Genomic DNA, 19251 nt, shown 5'->3' on the forward strand with positions numbered 1-19251 from the left:
AGGTGGGGAGAGGTTAATGTGTTGCACATACTGCACTGCGGATTGTTAGCCTGCCCCACTAGAACTAGAGGGAAACTGCATGGATGTGTTTTAGTTTTTTCTCGAACCCACTTGTACTAATCATTACTGTATGTCCATGTACAGTTTCAAGGTGCTGGAATCTCCCCTTGCAGATTTCACATGTATCAGTAAAATCTCAGCTCTACAGTGAGACGCTCTCTGTGATACTCTCTTGTGTACCAATGGCACAAATGTTTTCTATAATCACAGATCAAGATCTCATCAGGAGTCATCATCATCAGGAGTCATTATACAGACGTGGTCATTCTCCTCTTCGTCAGTCATATAAATATCAAACTGAAATACTAGTTGATCTGAACCAGCTCTGCGCCCCTATTGGTTAAGCAGAAGGAGAGGCAGGGGAGTCAGGAGGAATGAGATGAGGGCCCAGCCATCTCTACTGTTCACTGGGCTGGTGATGCAGCCTGCTCCCGCTGTTGGCTCTGCATGGCATACTGCTCCTCCATTCTCCCTGTCCTTTTTTATTGGCTCAGAGAGCTTTCACTGGCCTCCTTTAAGAGGGCAGGAGGAAATTGGTGACAGATTTGGCCGGCGGGGAAGGCTGGCCTCTAAGAGTGGGAGGCGGCTGGGCACCGCCATCAAAAAGCATGTGATGTGTGTGTGTGTGTGTGTGTGAAGCCTCCGCCTACCGTCCCCCTCCGCGGACCAGCTTTACTTGACAAAACATATGTGCCTTGTTCTTATCTATCAGGTTTCAGGGAGGTCAGACACACAACACAAGGCTCAAGCCTCCGATGTTTCAATAAACATTAACTATTGGACAAATACACAAACAACCTGTCCTTACACACTGGCACATACACAATACACATGCATGTCCTGCTAATGTGTGTAGATGGGTGGGCGGGTGACTGGGTGGATAGATGGATAGATAGATAGAAGCCTGTGTGCTCCATCGTATGCTAGGACTATCCGGTCTGTCCCTATTGCCTAATTAAAGAGATAGATGCCAGGGAGGACATCCACAGAAGAACTTTGGATCCCTCACTGACATCTGTTTCCCTCAGACCCAACAAGAATATGAATATTTCTAAGAAACTGTAGCCAGTAGGAGAGATAGGATCAGCGTTACCATGAGTCAGACCCTATGTAAAGTGATCCTTATGAACCTGATAGTTGTTTTTACTATGGGTTGGTATGGTGGGATGAGTGTGGTCCTGTTGAGTTACGGCTTGCCTTCAATGTGTTCGTTTGGAGGCTTATTTGAATGCTGGTACTGCTCAGCCAGGAAAGAGAAAGACATGACCGCAGTGTTGAGTACTATCACCACGTGAGAGACCATGTCCAGAGACCACCTTTGCTTGCTTTCCACCATTGACCACTTGCGTCCGATGACTACTCAAGCGATGAACTTTCTCTTGACCTTCCATCTCATGAATGACGTGGTTGTTTTCTAAATGGATTGTCTTTTTTGTGTTCCTTTAATAAAGCACTTGGAGATGTTTTATGTAATGAATAGCACTATAAAAGTTGTTTCGTTTGTGAATGACAAAGCTAGTTCCACCCAGTTAAAGCACAGCACAGCGAGAGAGAAAGAGACAAAGGCAGAGGTAGCAGACAAGAGAGAATAGATTAAGAGTCTCTAGGAGAGTCTTGGCAGTGTTTTCGCCTGAGGTAAAACAGACTCCCCCATTTGCGAGATCAAGATAGCCCTGCTAGAAAACGTTGCTAGGATGTATTGCATTTTTTGGGGCATGAGTTGGTGGGATTAGTGTGCATGTTTGTGCATGCTTGTGCATGCTTGAGTATGTGTACAGCGTGTTCGAAATGTTTTCAGACCCCTTTACTTTTTCCACATTTTGTTAGGTCTTATTCTAAAATGGATTAAATGTTTTTTTCCCCCTCATCAATCTACACACAATAACCCATAATGACAAGGCAAAAACAGGGTATTCAGACCCTTTACTCAGTACTTTGTTGAAGCGCCTTTGGCAGCGATTACAGCCTTAGTCTTCTTGCATATGATAATACAAGCTTGGCCCACCTGTATTTAGGGGAATTTCTCCCATTCTTCTCTGAAGATCCTCTCAAGCTCTGTCAGGTTGGATGGGGAGCGTCGCTGCACAGCTATTTTTAGGTCTCTCCAGAGATGTTCGATCGGGTTCAAGTCCGGGCTCTGGCTGGGCCACTCAAGGACATTCAGAGAGTTGTCCCAAAGCCACTCCTGCATTGTCTTGGCTGTGTGCTTAGAATCATTGTCCTATTGGAAGGTGAACCTTAGCCTCAGTCTGAGGTCCTGAGCCCTCTGGAGCAGGTTTTCATCAAGGATCTCTCTGTACTTTGCTCCGTTCATCTTTCCCTCGATCTTGACTAGTCTCCCGGTCCCTGCTGCTGAAAAACATCCCCACAGCATGATGCTGCCACCACCATGCTTCACCGAAGGGACGGTGCCAGGTTTCCTCCTCAGCATTCAAGCCAAAGGGTTCAATCTTGGTTTCATCTTGGACCAGAGAATCTTGTTTTCCATGGTCTGAGTCCTTTAGGTGCCTTTTGGCAAACTCCATGTGGGCGGTCATGTGCCTTTTACTGAGGAGTGGCTTCCGTCTGGCCACTCTACCATAAAGGCCTGATTGGTGGAGTGCTGTTGTCCTTCTGAAAGGTTCTCACATCTCCACAGAGGAACTCTGGAGCTCTGTCAGAGTGACCATCGGGTTCTCAGTCACCTCACTGACCAAGTCCCTTCTCCCCCGATTGCTCAGTTTGGCCTGGCGGCCAGCTCTAGTGAGAGTCTTGGTGGTTCCAAACTTCTTCCATTTAACAATGATGGAGGCGACTGTGTTCTTGGACCTTCAATGCTGCAGAAATGTTTTGGTACCCTTCCCCAGATCTGTACCTCGACGCAATCCTGTCTCAGAGCTCTACGGATAATTCTTTCGACCTCATGGCTTGTTTTTTTCTCTGACATGCACTGTTGTCATGTATACTCCCTCTCCGGACTCTAGGTCATCCCGCACACCTGTCACCATCGTCTCGTGCACCTGCGCCTCATGACACTCACTTGGACTACATCACCTCCTTGATTATCTTCCCTATATCTGTCACTCCCCTTGGTTCTTTCCTCAGGTGTTATTGACTCTGTTTTGATGTCGGTGTGTTGTTTGTGTTTCGTGTTCATTGTTTGTTTTATTTATTAAAACACTCACTCCCTGGACTTGCTTCCCGACTCTCAGAGCACTCGTTGCAGAATAACACCTCACCTAAGGGAAGAATCAGGAAGTGTTTTTTTAATAAATGTTTTGTGTCAGGGTAATGACGTCGGGTCTGGGAACTGCTTCAGGCTCTCATGCCTCAACCAGATCATCAGGCTCCCCTGCCTCAGCCGGCTCGACGAGCTTTCATGCCTTAGCCGGATCGCCAGGCTCCCCAGCCTCAGCCGGCTCGTCGGGCTTTCATGCCTTAGCCGAATCACCAGGCTCCCCTGCTTCCACCGGCTCGTCAGGTTCTCATGCCTCAGCCGGATCGCCAGGCCCCCCTGCCTCAACCAATCTGTCAGGTTCCCGCGCCCCAGCTGACTCGACAGGTTCCCGTGCCTCAGCTGGCGTGACAGGTTCTCGCACATCAGCAGGGGTGACCGGTCCGCTCCTGATCCCCGGGTTTGTCGGCATCCTGCAGCTGGAGCCACGCGTCAGGGAGGGGGTATTGTCATGTATACTCCCTCTCCGGCCTCTAGGTCATCAGGCTGATGATTATCCCGCACACCTGTCACCATCGTCAAGCGCACCTGCGCCTCATGACACTCACCTGGACTCCACCTCCTTGATTATCTTCCCTATATCTGTCACTCCACTTGGATTTTTCCTCAGGTTTTATTGACTCTGTTTTCATGTCGGTGCATTGTTTGTGTTTCGTGTTTCTTTTATTTACTTAAAACACTCACTAACTGAACTTGCTTCCCGGCTCTCAGCGCACTCGTTACAACTGTCAACTGTGGAACCTTATAGACAGGTGTGTGCCTTTCCAAATCATGTCGAATCAGTTCAATTTACTACAGGTGGAATCCAATCATTTTGTAGAAACATCTCAAGGATCATCAATGGAAACAGAATGCACCTGAGCTCAATTTCGAGTCTCATAGCAAAGAGTCTGAATACCTATGTAAATAAGGTACAGTGATCCCTCGCCACTTCGCGGTTCACTTATCGCGGATTCGCTATTTCGCGGATTTTCATAATGCATTTTTTATTTTTTTTTGGTGCATTGTGCTCTGCATTCTGATTCGCTAAAAACTCACTCCCGCTTCTTGTATCAAAACATGCTACGAATTGTGCTATCATTTTGTCGTCTCGTGCAGTTATGTGTACGTACATAAAACAGCTTGGCAAATTTACATTAAGTTGGCCAGGAAGGAAGGAAGGACTAACGCTTGGTCGCTTAGCAACCATGGTGCGAATGGCCACTGAACTTAAGCGAGTAGCTGAGGAATGGGACCCTTTGATGAGCCGTTCATTACAGTTCTCCAACGTAATCGATGGTGGCATGTCGGTGTACAAGGATCTTTTTGCAAAGAAGAAAAAAGAGCGACAACAGCTGCCTATCACTATGCTCTTCTCCCGAACAAACACACCTGCACCGCGGGCTTCAGAAGAAGAGAACACTGCAGAGCGCAGTCAGGATGCAGCGGCCCAGTCTGAAGAGCAGTGAAACGGCCTACACGTGAGTCACTGTATTTGTATACATGTAATAGTTGCTAATTGTAAAAAAAAAAGAAGTTTTCTATTTCGCGGATTTCACTTATCGCGGGTCATTTTCGGAACGTAACCCCCGCGATAAACGAGGGATTACTGTATTTCTGTTTTTTATTTTCAATAAATTTGCCCAAAATTCTAAAAACCTGTTTTCACTTTGTCATTATGAGGTATTGTGTGTAGATTGATGACGGAAAACTGTATTTAATCTAAGCCTGTAACGTAACAGAATGTGGTAAAAGGTGTGACATGAGGTGGCTACAGATTTTTTCATTTTTTCCCATCTGACTCATCAAGGCGTACGTTTGTAATCTGCCGGTGGTAATCTATCAAAGTCACAGATTAGATTGGGGGATTACAGAGGAGATAATCCCATCAGGATGATCCGGATGGATGAAGATTCACATTTGTATCTGGGGGGGGGGTTTGGAGTTTGGTTTTTGTTTCTTTGTCTGTTAGTAGATCTTCGAGGGGAGAAAAACAGAGACAGGGAGATAACAGGAAGAGGAACATGTTGAAATAGACAAAACTAGAAGGTGCGCTCTGTGATGAAGTAATGAGAACATGTACAGAACAACATGTCCAGAAAGAAGACAGGGAGGGACTGTAGAGAAGGAGGACATATAAGACAGTTGAGAGACAGTTGCCCCAGAGGTGTTAACTGTACGGGAATATGGTCGAATCTGTAACCACAATTTGTACCACAATAAAGCTTCAAAATCAAAAGACTAGTCTGTTATCAAGAACACACTGCAGGCAGGGCAGCGGTCTGCTACCCACCATGGTTTTTAATTGGCTTGTAATTTGCTGCTCCCACTTCGTACAGAGCAGCAACTGCTGTGGAAGACTTGGATAACAATACTCAAGTATATTCAGTTTCACACTTAATTTCACATCCATTGAAGGAACACAAAAGTCTTCTGTTCAATTGGGGTGTGCTAAGTAGAACATTTAAACGCTGTAAAGTAAAGATGTGATTTCAAGTACCAATGACATATCATTTCCCTGTTTGATGTCAATGAAAATGACTAAATGAGGACATATAGTATGTGATATTTGATATCGCTCATTGCACATTGATATTAATGACAACAGTGATCATCTTGTCCCTTATAAAAATGCCATCTGGTTGGGTTATATGGGTCTTTTTAACAGATGATGGGAACTCATATAATCCAGTGTCAACTCAAACCTCTGCACTTTGACTCTGTCTATCTATTCAATACCAGACTGTTCTAACAGTACATAATACATACAGACATATTAAACCATTTTTATAGATGAAATTCAATTATGTTACCTTTATAGATCCGTTACATAGTCTGCTGTACATGATGCCCTCATGAGCGAAGGCTGTAATGCATGAACTATTGACATATGTAAAGACCACATAATCAAATATAATTGTATTTGTCACATGCGCCGAGTACAACAAGGTGTAGACTTTACCGTGAAAAGCTTACTTACTTTACCAATGCAGATATTAAAAGTGAGAAACATGTCCTAAATAACAAAAAGGAAATATTAACACAATAAAATAATTATAACAAGTCTATATACAAGGAGTACAGGTACCGAGTCAGGGGTACGTGCAGGGTACGAGGTAGTTCAGGTATTTTTTGATATGTACATGTAGGTAGGGGTAAAAGTGACTAGGCAATCGGGATAGATAATAAACAGAGTAGCGTGTGTGTGTGTATGTGTGTGTGTGTGTGTGTTGGAATGTCAACGTAGTATGTGTGGGTAGAGTACAGTGAGTGTGCAGAGAGCCAGTGCAAAAAAAAGGGTCTCAATGCAAATAGTCTGGATAGCCATTTGATTAACTGTTCCGTAGTCTTATGGCTTGGGGGTAAAGTTGTTCAGGATCCTTTTGGTCCCAGACTTGGCGCTACGGTACCACTTCCCGTGCGGTAGCAGAGAGAACCGTTTATGACTTGGAAAGCTGGAGTCTTAGAACATTTTTAGTGCCTTCCTCTGACACGGCCTTGTATAGAGGACTTGGATGGCAAGGAGCTTGGCCCCATGATGTACCTGGGCCGTACGCACTACCCTCTGTAGCGCCTTATAGTCAAATGCCAAGCAATTGCCATAATACGATTTATAGATGATACGTTTTGCACTGCTTTTAACAGTAGGCAATAGCAATACGAAAGTGCACGATATCTCTCATTAGGTTATTAGCTATCTTTTAACTTTGACAATGATGTACACTGCCAAGTATATAATTATGTGTCCATACTATTGTTTGCATATTACTGTAGTTTTTTGTGTATTATCTGGCTTTTTTTTCTCCTTTCTGCAGAAAAAGAGCAAGCTGCACTACCACATAGCGGTGATCATAAACTACATGGGACATTGTATCTCTCTGGCAGCCCTGTTGGTGGCCTTCATCCTCTTCATGAGGCTGAGGTGAGTGACACTGTCCTCCTTCTATCATTCCTCCATCGTGTCAACACGTCATATAACAGAAACAGATAACAACACGCCCAGCCGCCTGTTACGTTCCTTCACCATGTCAACACATCCACACAACCCCATAGCCTTGGTGACGGCTAAGTGTTTCATACTCAATCCAATACAACATGAAACAGTACAGTACAAAACCGAGAAGAAAATACCATAAATCCATAGTTCATAATACTCTATAATAATCCTGCCAAGATTCATGTAATTTCATGGCTCAGTTGACAGGATCCACATTCTTGTGCTCGATACTTGTCACTCGCCGGGGGGAATATGTCGTTATGTATACCACCAGCCCGGCCCTCAACCCTGCAGACAGCGCATGCTCTGTCATGACCCGTCAATGTCTAAATTGAATGTGGTGAATATAATGCAGCCCTGTTCGGTTCTGTCCTGTATGTGTTCAGCATATTAGTGAAGTGTGTCCTGCTGGAGTTGCGTGTATTATTCAAATACATTCACACACTCAGGCACGCACAAACGGAAAAACACACACTGACACCGACAAATCCACTCAGACTCGAACCCGTGTTCACAAAAAACACAATCTTGTTTTGCGAGAGGAGAGTGGTTGTGTTTCATTCTGGACTCCCAGGGCTCACCCGCTGGGCAAAAACTGGTTGAGTCAACGTTGTTTCCACGTCATTTCAAAAACCAAAAACGTGATGACGTTGAATCAACGTGGGGGGGGGGTAATCAACGTGGGGGGGGGAGTAATCAACGCGGGGGGGGGGGGGGGGAATCAATGTGGGGGGGAGTAATCAACGTTGGGGAGGGGGAGTAATCAATGTGGGGGGGTAATCAACGTGGGGGGGAGTAATCAGCGTAAGGGGGGGTAATCAACGTGGGGGGGAGGAGTAATCAGCGTAAGGGAAATTTGTATTTTTTTCTGCAATCTTTAACCTCAATCCAATGACATGGTGACTTTTACATTTTATTTCACATTGAATTCACGTTAGTTGACAACTCAACCAAATGTAAGCCAAAACTAGATGCTGAAATTACATCTGTTTGGGAAGGTGTTGACCAGTTAACTTCTACTTAACACTCATCCCGGATCCGGGAGCATCCTCATCAGTAAAAGCTGACTAGCATAGCCTAGCATAGCGCCACAAGTAAATAATAGCATATAAATATCATGAAATCACAAGTCCAATACAGCAAATGAAAGATAAACATCTTGTGAATCCAGCCATCATTTCCGATTTTTTAAATGTTTTACAGCGAAAACACAATATGTATTTCTATTAGCTAACCACAATAGCCAGACTCAACCGCATATTTTCACCATTTTTCTACCGCATAGGTAGCTATCACAAAACCGACCAAATAGAGATATAATTAGTCACTAACCAAGAAACAACTTCATCAGATGAGTCTTATAACATGTTATACAATAAATGTATGTTTTGTTCGAAAATGTGCATATTTGAGGTATAAATCATAGTTTTACATTGCAGCTACCATCAAAAATATCACCAAAGCAGCCAGAATAATTACAGAGAGCAACGTGAAATACCTAAATACTCATCATAAAACATTTATGAAAAATACATGGTGTACAGCAAATGAAAGATAAACATCTTGTGAATCCAGCCAATATTTCCGATTTTTTAAGTGTTTTACAGCGAAAACACAATATAGCATTATATTAGCTTACCACAATAGCCAAACACACAAATGCATTTATTAGCAGCAAAAGGTAGCGATCGCAAAAACCAGCAAAAGATATAAAATTAATCACTAACCTTGACCAACTTCATCAGATGACAGTCTTATAACATCAGGTTATACAATACACTTATGTTTTGTTCGAAAATGTGCATATTTAGAGCTGCAAACCGTGGTTATACATTGTGAATATGTAGCATCGATTCACCAGAATGTCCGGAGCTAGTTTGGACACTCACCTAATCTGACCAAAGAACTCATCATAAACTTTACTAAAAAATACATGTTGGACAGCAAATGAAAGATACACTGGTTCTTAATGCAACCGCCGTGTTAGATTTTTAAAAATAACAAACAGCTTGCGTTATTGCGACAGCGCCCGCCAAAACAGCAGAGAATAGGAATGAACATTTTCCACAGAAATACGAAATAACATCATAAATTGTTCTTACTTTTGCTGAGCTTCCATCAGAATCTTGTACAAGGAGTTCTAGGTCCAGAATAAATCGTTGTTTGGTTTTAGAATGTCCTCTTCTCCTGTCGAATTAGCAACCTTAGCTAGCCATGTGGCGCAAACATGCCCATCTTCTCTCGACGCAAAGAATGGAAAATTCCAAAACTCCCAATAAACGTTGAATAAACTGATACAACTCGGTTGAAAAAAACTACTTTATGATGTTATTATCACATATATCAAATGAAATCAGAGCCGGAGATATCCGCCGTGTATACCGAACGCTTTTCAGAAGCCAATGTTGATGTCCTTCGCGCGCCAGAGAAGACAAAGAAATTTCCAGACCTGTCACTCCAAAAGCTCTTGTTCGGCCTCAGATCAAGCTAGACACCCCATTCCACCTTCCACTGCCTGTTGACATCTAGTGGAAGGCGTATGAAGTGCATGCATATCGATAAATATTAGGCAATTTAATAGGCAGGCCCTGGAACAGAGCCTCGTTTTCAGATTTTTCACTTCCTGTCTGGAAGTTTGCTGCCAAATGAGTTCTGTTTCACTCACAGATATAATTCAAACAGTTTTAGAAACTTGAGAGTGCTTTCTATCCAATAGTAATAATAATATGCATATTGTATGATCTAGAAAAGAGTACGAGGCCGTTTAAATTGGGCACGATTTTTTCCAAAGTGAAAACAGCGCCCCCCTATTGACAAAAGTTAAGGCATTGTGTGGTGGTGAAAGCAGTAATACGTGACAAACAGCATGTCACTAACAACCCAACATGTCAGTCAGCCAAAAAACCGCCCGTCTGTGTTTTCTCAAAGGCCGCACCGACACAGATTATCTGGACTCTGAGATTAAACATATAGTGTAAGAGATTGTTTAGAACAGATTATCCCAGATTAAGATACTGTCTCACTGCTTCAGTATCTCCAATCAGGAAGTCTCATTTGAGTTGTAACAACAGAGGAGTATTTTTTAGGCTCAATCTGGTTTAAATAGTCACATCTTCAACATCAGTGTCCTGTTTATTAACCTGTTAACCTCTCAGCTAATATAGCTGCGATTTGGTCGTACTGTATGTATATGTATGTAGAAAATAGAGGAGAGGCTAAAGTCGTGTAAAGTAGCAGGCAGGCCGGCAAGCGCTGGTCTACTGTTTACTTCCTTAACTGAAATGAAACAGCTAGCGGGAACAGATGTCTGGGATGGACACACACACACACCCTGAGACTTCATTACTCCCTCTCCACACATGGGCTGAACTCGCTGAAATCAGGGCCTGTTTTATATTTTTATTTTATCAGGCTGTGACAAAGCTGTCCTTTTTAATGTTTCATACACACAAAAAAATACATTTTTGGCTCTAAATCCCCCCTAGCTACTTCATGGGTATGGAGGATGGTAGCTGTGTGAGTCATACATTGTAAGTACTGTAACGACAGAAGAAAAAGTCCCTGAAAGGAGTATTTTCTCATTCACATGCCTCGCTTTGATAGATTATAGGTCTTCAATGTCTTTTGGCGTAAAATCGAAAGGCAAAAGGGGCGTTTTTTTTTTTTACACCCATAAAACAGAGTTATTTTTATATATCATTTTATATCCTCTCTAATCTGCTCTTCAGGACTGTTTACAAAATCGATAATATAATTTGAAGGATTATCAGATTACGGAGATGAATCAAAATAGCTTCACTGCCTGAGTGCATTGTACAGTTAAAAGACAATGCACATCATTGCCACTCACGAGTGTATAAACTCGTCTTTGATCATGTAAACCTTTGCTGTACAGTTTAAGTGCCTTCAATGCATGCAGATTGTTTGGGTAGCTCGGCCAAGGAAACCACATTTTAAGAGGTTCTGTGTCTGCACATAAGCTTCGATAACACTTTGTTTGGATAGTCCTAAACCTTCTATTCAAACCCAGTGAAAACCCCAGGCCTGGTTTAGTGTGCGGACAAGTTTAGATTGAATGACTTGAGGTTATTTCCAGACAGGGAACACAACGGTAAGAAAAGGGTAAACATGTTATGCCTACTTGTTCAAGCCTCATTGAGTTAAGGCGCCCAACGCACTGTGAACAGTATTACTGAGTCTGAATTGTAGACAAAGCATCCATGTAGGAACCCTTCTGCCTCACCTTTCATTTTATTCACACTTGGTGACATTTGATATGATACTGCCGAGCACTGAAATATACAGATTAGTGTAAAAAGTGTAAAAGAGGTAAAGGTGCTTTCGTATGGGACGAGGGCTTAGTTGTATGTGCGGGAACTTCAGCTGACGTTTATCTAATTATATCGAATTGGGCGGACCGAAATGACTTTCGAGTTACACACGTGGATATTTCTTGTGCACAAGCTTTGTAATTGCCACCACTTGGAGACTTTGTAAACGTCATGATTTGTCAATTATTTTAACACTTAAGTGATTACGAAAAAGGAAAAGAATATCGGCGGAAACAACTCATTTAGATTATCAGTGACTTTCCACTGATCCCTGAACTAGGAGGACCTGGTGGTTTCTATTCCCATCCATGCTGACGTAGCAGCAGGATGAAGAGACAGGGGGATGTAGAGGATAGGAGGCTACAGACCTCAGAGACACATGGGTCTCAGTGTGAAGTGATGGCCCCTGGCCAGCTTCCTTCAGCTCCCCAGTGAACTGAGAAACGCACCGACAGTGAACATACCCAGGATCCCAGCACTGCACAGGCAGGGTGTTACCAACGCAGTGATATGCCATTTGAACTGTGAAACACACCAGGGGGGATCTGCGTCAGTGGAAAAGGACAAGCAGAGCAGCACTGCTGTCATCCACTAATGGAAAAACCCGTTGTGAAAAACGACAGAGGCGTTATTCACGTAGCTTCACGTGTACAGCAACTCAAACCCCTTCAAATATGTGATACTAATCATATAATAAAATGTAAGACATAAGCCACTGTGGCGGAACTTTGGATCCCAAAGCAGCTGCTCGCCCACTTTCAGAGCGAGCATCCTAGTGTGACGTGTGACAGCTGGAGTGGTGCCTGGCAGTGATTGTCACAGCTCACCTGGCGCTGGCTGGCATCAACGCATCAGACGAAAAGTTGTCTAGCCTAGTGCCAGTCAATGTTTCAGCATGGTCTGATTTTTTATTAACTTTGCTTTCGTTCACTCCATTAGAGACAGTTTGCAGAGGTCCAGTTCAAACACGTTGTTAAAGACCTTTATTGCCAAGGTGCGAGCATGAACATAACATCCACATTGAATCAAGCTGCAAATCATTGACATACATACAGCTCCCTGTTGAAAGGGACAAAGTCTTCTACCAAAAAGGAAAAGCAAATAGCTGTAGAGATACTGTACCACAACATTTCTACCCAACTTAGAGATGTCCTCATTATAAACCAAGGCACTTTTGCGGTTGCTTAAAGGGGACGATTACAGGCTCGTTTTAACAGCGATGTGTCATGTTTTTTTCCAGAGGGGGTCCCTGATCCCGCTTTCTTTTTTACAAGAGCTCAGAGATGTGTGAAAAGAGCCTTCAGCCCACTGCTTATTAGTGCCTCAAAGGGCTTCCTGGGGTAGCCATGGTGCTATGTTCGTTCTTCATTTGGTTTAATGGATCTTAGCCACGTGTCTGTCTAATTTCACTTTGCTTCACTAATGACTTTTGAAATGAATTCTACCCTGACCATAGTACTAATAACATGGTATGGGACTTCAAACTGTAGCACCTTCCAAAAGCATAATGAATGTTGCATACAAACTGCGTCAAGGGCAAAGCTGATGGCTAGAGAAGGGGAGAGGCTGAGGAGATTGAATTCATGCCTTTAATAATCCTTACAGCTCCATAAAGAGACTTCTTGATGATTAGGGTGATGGGAGTAATTTGCGACAACCTTCAAGGCATTCAGGAACAACATGGGACCATTGATTATGCTACTTTGTTTCAATACCCGGGTACTCTCTAACCTTGAGGGCAAGGTAGTTTTGGGCATCGAGTCATTATAGAGAGACCTGGTGACCCACCTAAGGCAAGTCATTATCTCGATGGGTAACCTGCAATCTCTCACACACAAACACATATACACACACACACACACACACTCCAGCGTTACCTCCTGAAAAGGTAAAGTCCTATAGCCTGCTGTTGAGCAAGCAGATACACTAACCAATCACACAGATCACACAGACTCTAGTGCAAACAAGTGATTGTTCGTCAACGTATTTGACGTTGGGGGATTAAATAATACTTATGAATGGCTCAACAGACCCCGTTTCTGCTATCTTGGTTAATGGTGTATAATGTAATACACATTAATAGAAATTGACTGAAAGAACCAGTCAATACTCGTTTATACCGATTCAGGATCACTTTATCAGGTAATGCACAATGGCAGAAGTGTGGTATATCATAACGGAAATAATTATTCTCTTCTTTACCAAGACTGGAACATGCTGTAAGCCTAAATAAAAAAAGCCAAGGAATGGACAACTGCCTATATCTCTCTGCTGAGTACTGAAATCACATGTTCATCATCTCATTCTGCTGGAAGTTAGTGATTCAGAGAATTTCTGACCTTTAATTATTTGATTTCTGCCATATAACACACAAGGGAATACATGTAGTTGTCCCACTTCAGTAAAAATACTTTAAAGTACTACTTAAGTAGTTTTGGGTATCTGTACTTCACTATTTATATTTTTGACTACTTTTACTTTGACTTTGTCACGCCCTGACCGTAGAGAGCTTTTTATGTCTCTATTTTGATTTGGTCAGGGTGGGATTTGGGTGGGCATTCTATGTTCTTTTTTCTACGTTTTGTATTTCTTTGTGTTTGGCCGGGTGTGGTTCTCAATCAGAGGCAGCTGTCTATCGTTGTCTCTGATTGAGAATCATACTTAGGTAGCTTTTCCCCACTGATGCTTTGTGGGTAGTTATTTTCTGTTTTGTGTTTTCTGCACCTGACAGGACTGTTTCGGTTTCGTTCATTCTCTTTGTTGTTTTGTTATTTAGTGTTCAGTTTAATAAAAAGCATGAACACTTACAACGCTGTGCTTTGGTCCGATTCTTCATCTTCATCCGACGACCTTTACAGACTTCACTACATTCCTAAAAAAGAGTATGTCATTTTTACTCCAAACATTTTCCCTGACACCCAAAAGTACTCTTTACATTTTGAATACTTAGCAGGACAGGAAGATGTATGAATTTATCAAGAGAACATCCCTGGTCATCCCTACTGCCTCTGATCTGGCAGACTAACTAAACATTCATGCTTCGTTTGTAAATTATGTCTAAGTGTTGGAGTGTGCCTCTGGCTGTCCATATTTTTTTTTAAATAAAATTAAAATGATGTCGTCTGGTTTGCTTAATATAAAGAATGTGAAATAATTTATACTTTAACTTTTGATACTTAAGTATATTTAAAACCAAATACTTAGACTTTTACTCAAGTAGTTTTTTACTGGGTGACTTTCACTTTTACTTGAGCCATTTTCTATTGAGGTATCTTTACTTTTACTCAAGTATGACGATTGGGTACTTTTTCCATCTGCAAACTTACATACAGTATATACACATGCACACACAAACCTGGGTTCCCTATCGATTACTATTGTCACAACAAACAGGAAACGATTAGGTGATTCCAGTGCACCCAGATATCCAGCTTGACTATTTCAAAATCAGAACTTGACAATGTATTATTCAAGTAGCTATGATGTATAATGTGTTGGTGCTTGTGCCTAGTGTTGTAGTAGATGATATAGAATGAAAGAGAATAGAACATCCCATAGAACATGTCAAAAATAGAACACAGTGTAGAACAGAACATCTCTGATGAGTTCTAGGTGGGAATACGTATGTAGCATTTAGCCATTGCATGTTGTGGATGGACTATTTGTTGTTGAAATGCATAATATCCTGTTCTGGCAAACCGCTTTAGTTATGTACATGGTATTTAGCTCAGCTGCAGTTCTACCAGAACAGCATGTTCTGGTAGAACTGATCTGGGTTTAAATGGTCTTGGTTTTACCACACTTGTGGCCATGCTCCCATATTTACCCAGCCCAGTGTGGCTTGTAACACTGCACTGCACCACACTCCAGTTCTTTTCCACAGTCCCCTTTAACTTATTGTGAAATAATCTGTTATTCTGCAGGTCTGGAGTTGGAAGTAAGAACGAGAAGTGTGTCCGATTTTGACAATGTGACAATGGTTGTGTTGCCAGAGATTTGAACTTCGACTGAGCCCAGAGAAGAGAACTCAAGTGTGTGTGTGCAACTTTGTCTCAGGGCAATTTGTTTTATTCTGTGACACTCCATTTAGTAATATACGTTACGTTAAATTACATTATGAATGGAATAGCAGTCGTACAATATCATATGAATTAGAGGACCTATAGCAGGGTTCCCCAACTGTTAGCAGGGTTCCCCAAGTTTTCGGACCAAAAGTATATGTTAGAATTTGCATTGTTGGACATAAGACTGTAAAAACACCAGCATATTATATATGTTTGGGCTTCTTGCGGTCAATTTGCAGTTGCTGGTTAAGTGTGCCTTGAATTCTAAATAAATCACAGACAGTGTCATCAGCAAAGCACCCCCACACCATAGCACCTCCTCCTGCATGCTTTAAAATGGGAAATACACATGCGGAGATCATCCGTTCACCTCACACCGCTTCACACAAAGACACGGCAGTTGGAACCAAAAATATCCAATTTGGACTCCAGACCAAAAGGACAAATTTCCACCGGTCTAATGTCCATTGCTTGTGTTTCTTGGCCCAAGCAAGTCTCTTTGTCGGTAGTGTATGTCGTACCATACGTCTTACCTGGTCATACAATAGCATATTAATTGGATGCTGTAAGTTATCATAGGACTTGGGGGAACATATAGTGCTATACATCTTTCTCTAAAACCAGGATGCTTGTTGCGTCTTAACAACAAAGGAGATTTTATGTTGGTGGTTAGGTGAACTAACTACAAAGGTTAGCTTAAGTTAATTTACATGAAAGGTTAGGGGAAACTAAAGCGACAAAGGTTTGGTGAATTTACATGGCAGGTTAGTTGAATTGGGTTCATTTTAGAATAAGGGTTAGTGGAAGGGTTAGCTAAAATACTAGTTTTCCCTGACACGACTCGACGCGCAACGTTTGGATTGTTAGACAGATGGGCATTACACTTACCCATCCTCTCTGACCAACGTCCCTTCCTTTGTTTCTGTCTGAAGAAGCTAGACCATTAGTAGGTATCATACGTCTTGCAGGTGCTCAGAAATACATAAAGTATGTTTCACATGGCTCTGAGGCCAGGCTGGTGTGTGTGTGCATGTCAATTCCACATTCGGAACCTCACCATGTAGCCTGGGACCCCATACAGACAAGCTTGTTGCTCCCAATCACCACTTCATTTAGATAAGGGCTACAGCACTGCCGGTGGTGTGGGTGAGTCTGATAATTTAGTATGTAGAGTTTCTCTCGTCATTCATGGAGCTAGGCAACATCTTGACTGTGGTGGCGGCATATTGCACAAGCATTTCGCTACACCCGCCATAACATCTGGTAAATATGTGTATGTGACCAATACAATTTGATTTGGTTTGTTCTCAATAGAGATAGAGGGTGTTCCAAATGGCCCCCTATTCCCTATAGAGTGCTCTACTTTTGACCAGAGCCCTGGTCAAACGTACCTATTCCCTATATAGTGCCCTACTTTTGACCAGAGCCCTAGTCAAAAGTAGTGCACTGCGTATAAAGGGAATAGGGTCCCAATTGGGAAGCAACCAGAACGTTGGAACCTCAGTCCCTCCCCTGAAGACATCTCGCCACTGGCGACTTTGGCAGTCATATCATGTCACCTCTATTGATGCGTGATGACATCAACCCACAGACAGAGAGAGAGAGAGAGACTGTCTCCTAGAGTGGCGTTGGAGGGCATTGGTCCTTAGAACTTTCCTTTGGGTGAACCAACTGTAGATGTTCTGTTCTGACGATTTTAAAAAACAAAATCCTGTTTTAGATTATACCGTTGTAAAACTCTTGTAAAAGTTTGACAGAAAGAGGTTTGTTAGGATATGGGAGTGTTTTATTCTCTTGAAGGCAAAAAGGGGACTTACTGAAATTGTAATACAGTGATCCCTCGCCACTTCGCGGTTCACTTATCGCGGATTCTTTATTTTTTTTTTGGTGCATTGTGCTCTGCATTCTGATTCGCTAAAAACTCACTCCCGCTTCTTGTATCAAAACATGCTACGAATTGTGCTATCATTTTGTCGTCTCGTGCAGTTATGTGTACGTACATAAAACAGCTTGGCAAATTTACATTAAGTTGGCCAAATTATCTTGTAATTTCGAACATCTCCTAAACCCATAATGTCGACGAAACGGCCTACACGTGAGTCACTGTATTTGTATACATGTAATAGTTGCTAATTGTAAAAAAAATAAAAGTTTTCTATTTCGCGGATTTCACTTATCGCGGGTCATTTTCGGAACGTAACCCCCGCGATAAACGAGGGATTACTGTATATCCCATTTAGCAGACGCTTTTAGCCAGTCGTGCGTGCATACATTTGGTGTATGGGTGGCCCCAGTGGCATTAAACCCTCAACCCTTGGTGTTGCAAGTGCCATGCTCTACTGACTGAAACACACAGAATCACTGTGTGAACTGAAGTTACTGAAGCCTCATTTCTTGTTCTCCCTCATATATTTGTGTACCCTGTAAATTGGTAGTGTGCTTACAGTCAGTACTCCCCAATGAATAAATCGTGCACTGGGCAGTCTGGCACATTCAAGAAACACTGTAAATAGATTTAGGCCCCTGAGAAGAGAATCGCAAATTGAGTTTCTGCGTTTATTGTTCTTTTCATAATGTGGCTTCACTTTGTCCTCCCTAACTCTCCCTTCTCCCACTTTATCATAATATTTATCTCTGTCACTTTTCTAATGACAAAAGTTTAATTTGCTCGTGAAATGACAGGAAGTGCCTTATTATTAATCAAATTAAAATGAAAAGAATAATGATAAAGTTTATTTTCAGGCCAATATTTTGCTCTCACAGCACCACACAGCACAGAGCTCCACCCCAAGCCCTGCATTGCATTCCTCTTCAGGGCCATTCTGCTTCCCTTTTTACCTACATTGATATGCAGAGGCAAATAAATCAAAGAATCACTTTGATGCCTCTTATATCCTAATTTGTTCCTCTGAAGCCTGCACTTTAAAATAAATACATGTGCACGCTCTAACGCAATCCCTCAGAGACACTTCTCCATGGAGAGCTGTGACGACCAGGGGCTCTGCGTGCAGTTTGCATGTGTGTATGTGTGTGTGCCTCTCAAGCTGTGTTTTATATAAGATAATCATTTTGAAAGTATGTGTGTGTCTCTGTCCAGGCCTAGATACTCTGTCAACAAGAGACTGTCTACATATACTCGCCAAAAAGACACATTCTGAAACGTCAACCTCCTCAGTGTTTTGATTTCAGATTAAAAGTGACATTTCCTGTATGACACACACCAGATATTTGGGGTTTATGTGAGTGTCTGTACTTCAAATATTAGTCCTCTAGAATGCTTTTAAGTCTCGTTAATTTAATAGGATTTGATGGGTCAGCCCCCGGGCTTCTCAAATGTCTACTTAATTGGAAACATAACACACTTGTATGACTCGGCATACCTACCAGCTAGAGTTAACCATATTCCAAAATGTTTTCCCCTGAAGACCATCGCAGTCCAGGGCCCATGGTCAAAAGTAGTGCACAACAGATGGAATAGAGTGCCATTTGGGATCCTTGTTTTGGCTCTGAGATCTCCATGGAAGTGCATCTGTAAATAGAATTGAGGTAGATTTCTAGAGCTTCAGATCCTTTCTTTGGCTGACGAATGAATAGTAAGACACGTAC

General features: G+C 42.4%; 1 protein-coding gene across 1 annotated transcript in view; it reads left to right on the top strand.

Moving 5' to 3' along the window:
* Window positions 1-19251, top strand: part of LOC139564871 (corticotropin-releasing factor receptor 1-like) — a 160579-nt gene that overhangs the window by 111446 nt on the left and 29882 nt on the right. The window contains exon 6 of the mRNA XM_071384708.1: window positions 7069-7175. Within this exon, the coding sequence (XP_071240809.1) occupies window positions 7069-7175 (107 nt within the window). The remainder of the gene's footprint in view (window positions 1-7068; window positions 7176-19251) is intronic.

The sequence above is a fragment of the Salvelinus alpinus genome, chromosome 36 (genome assembly GCF_045679555.1).
Source record: "Salvelinus alpinus chromosome 36, SLU_Salpinus.1, whole genome shotgun sequence".
Taxonomy (NCBI): domain Eukaryota; kingdom Metazoa; phylum Chordata; class Actinopteri; order Salmoniformes; family Salmonidae; genus Salvelinus; species Salvelinus alpinus.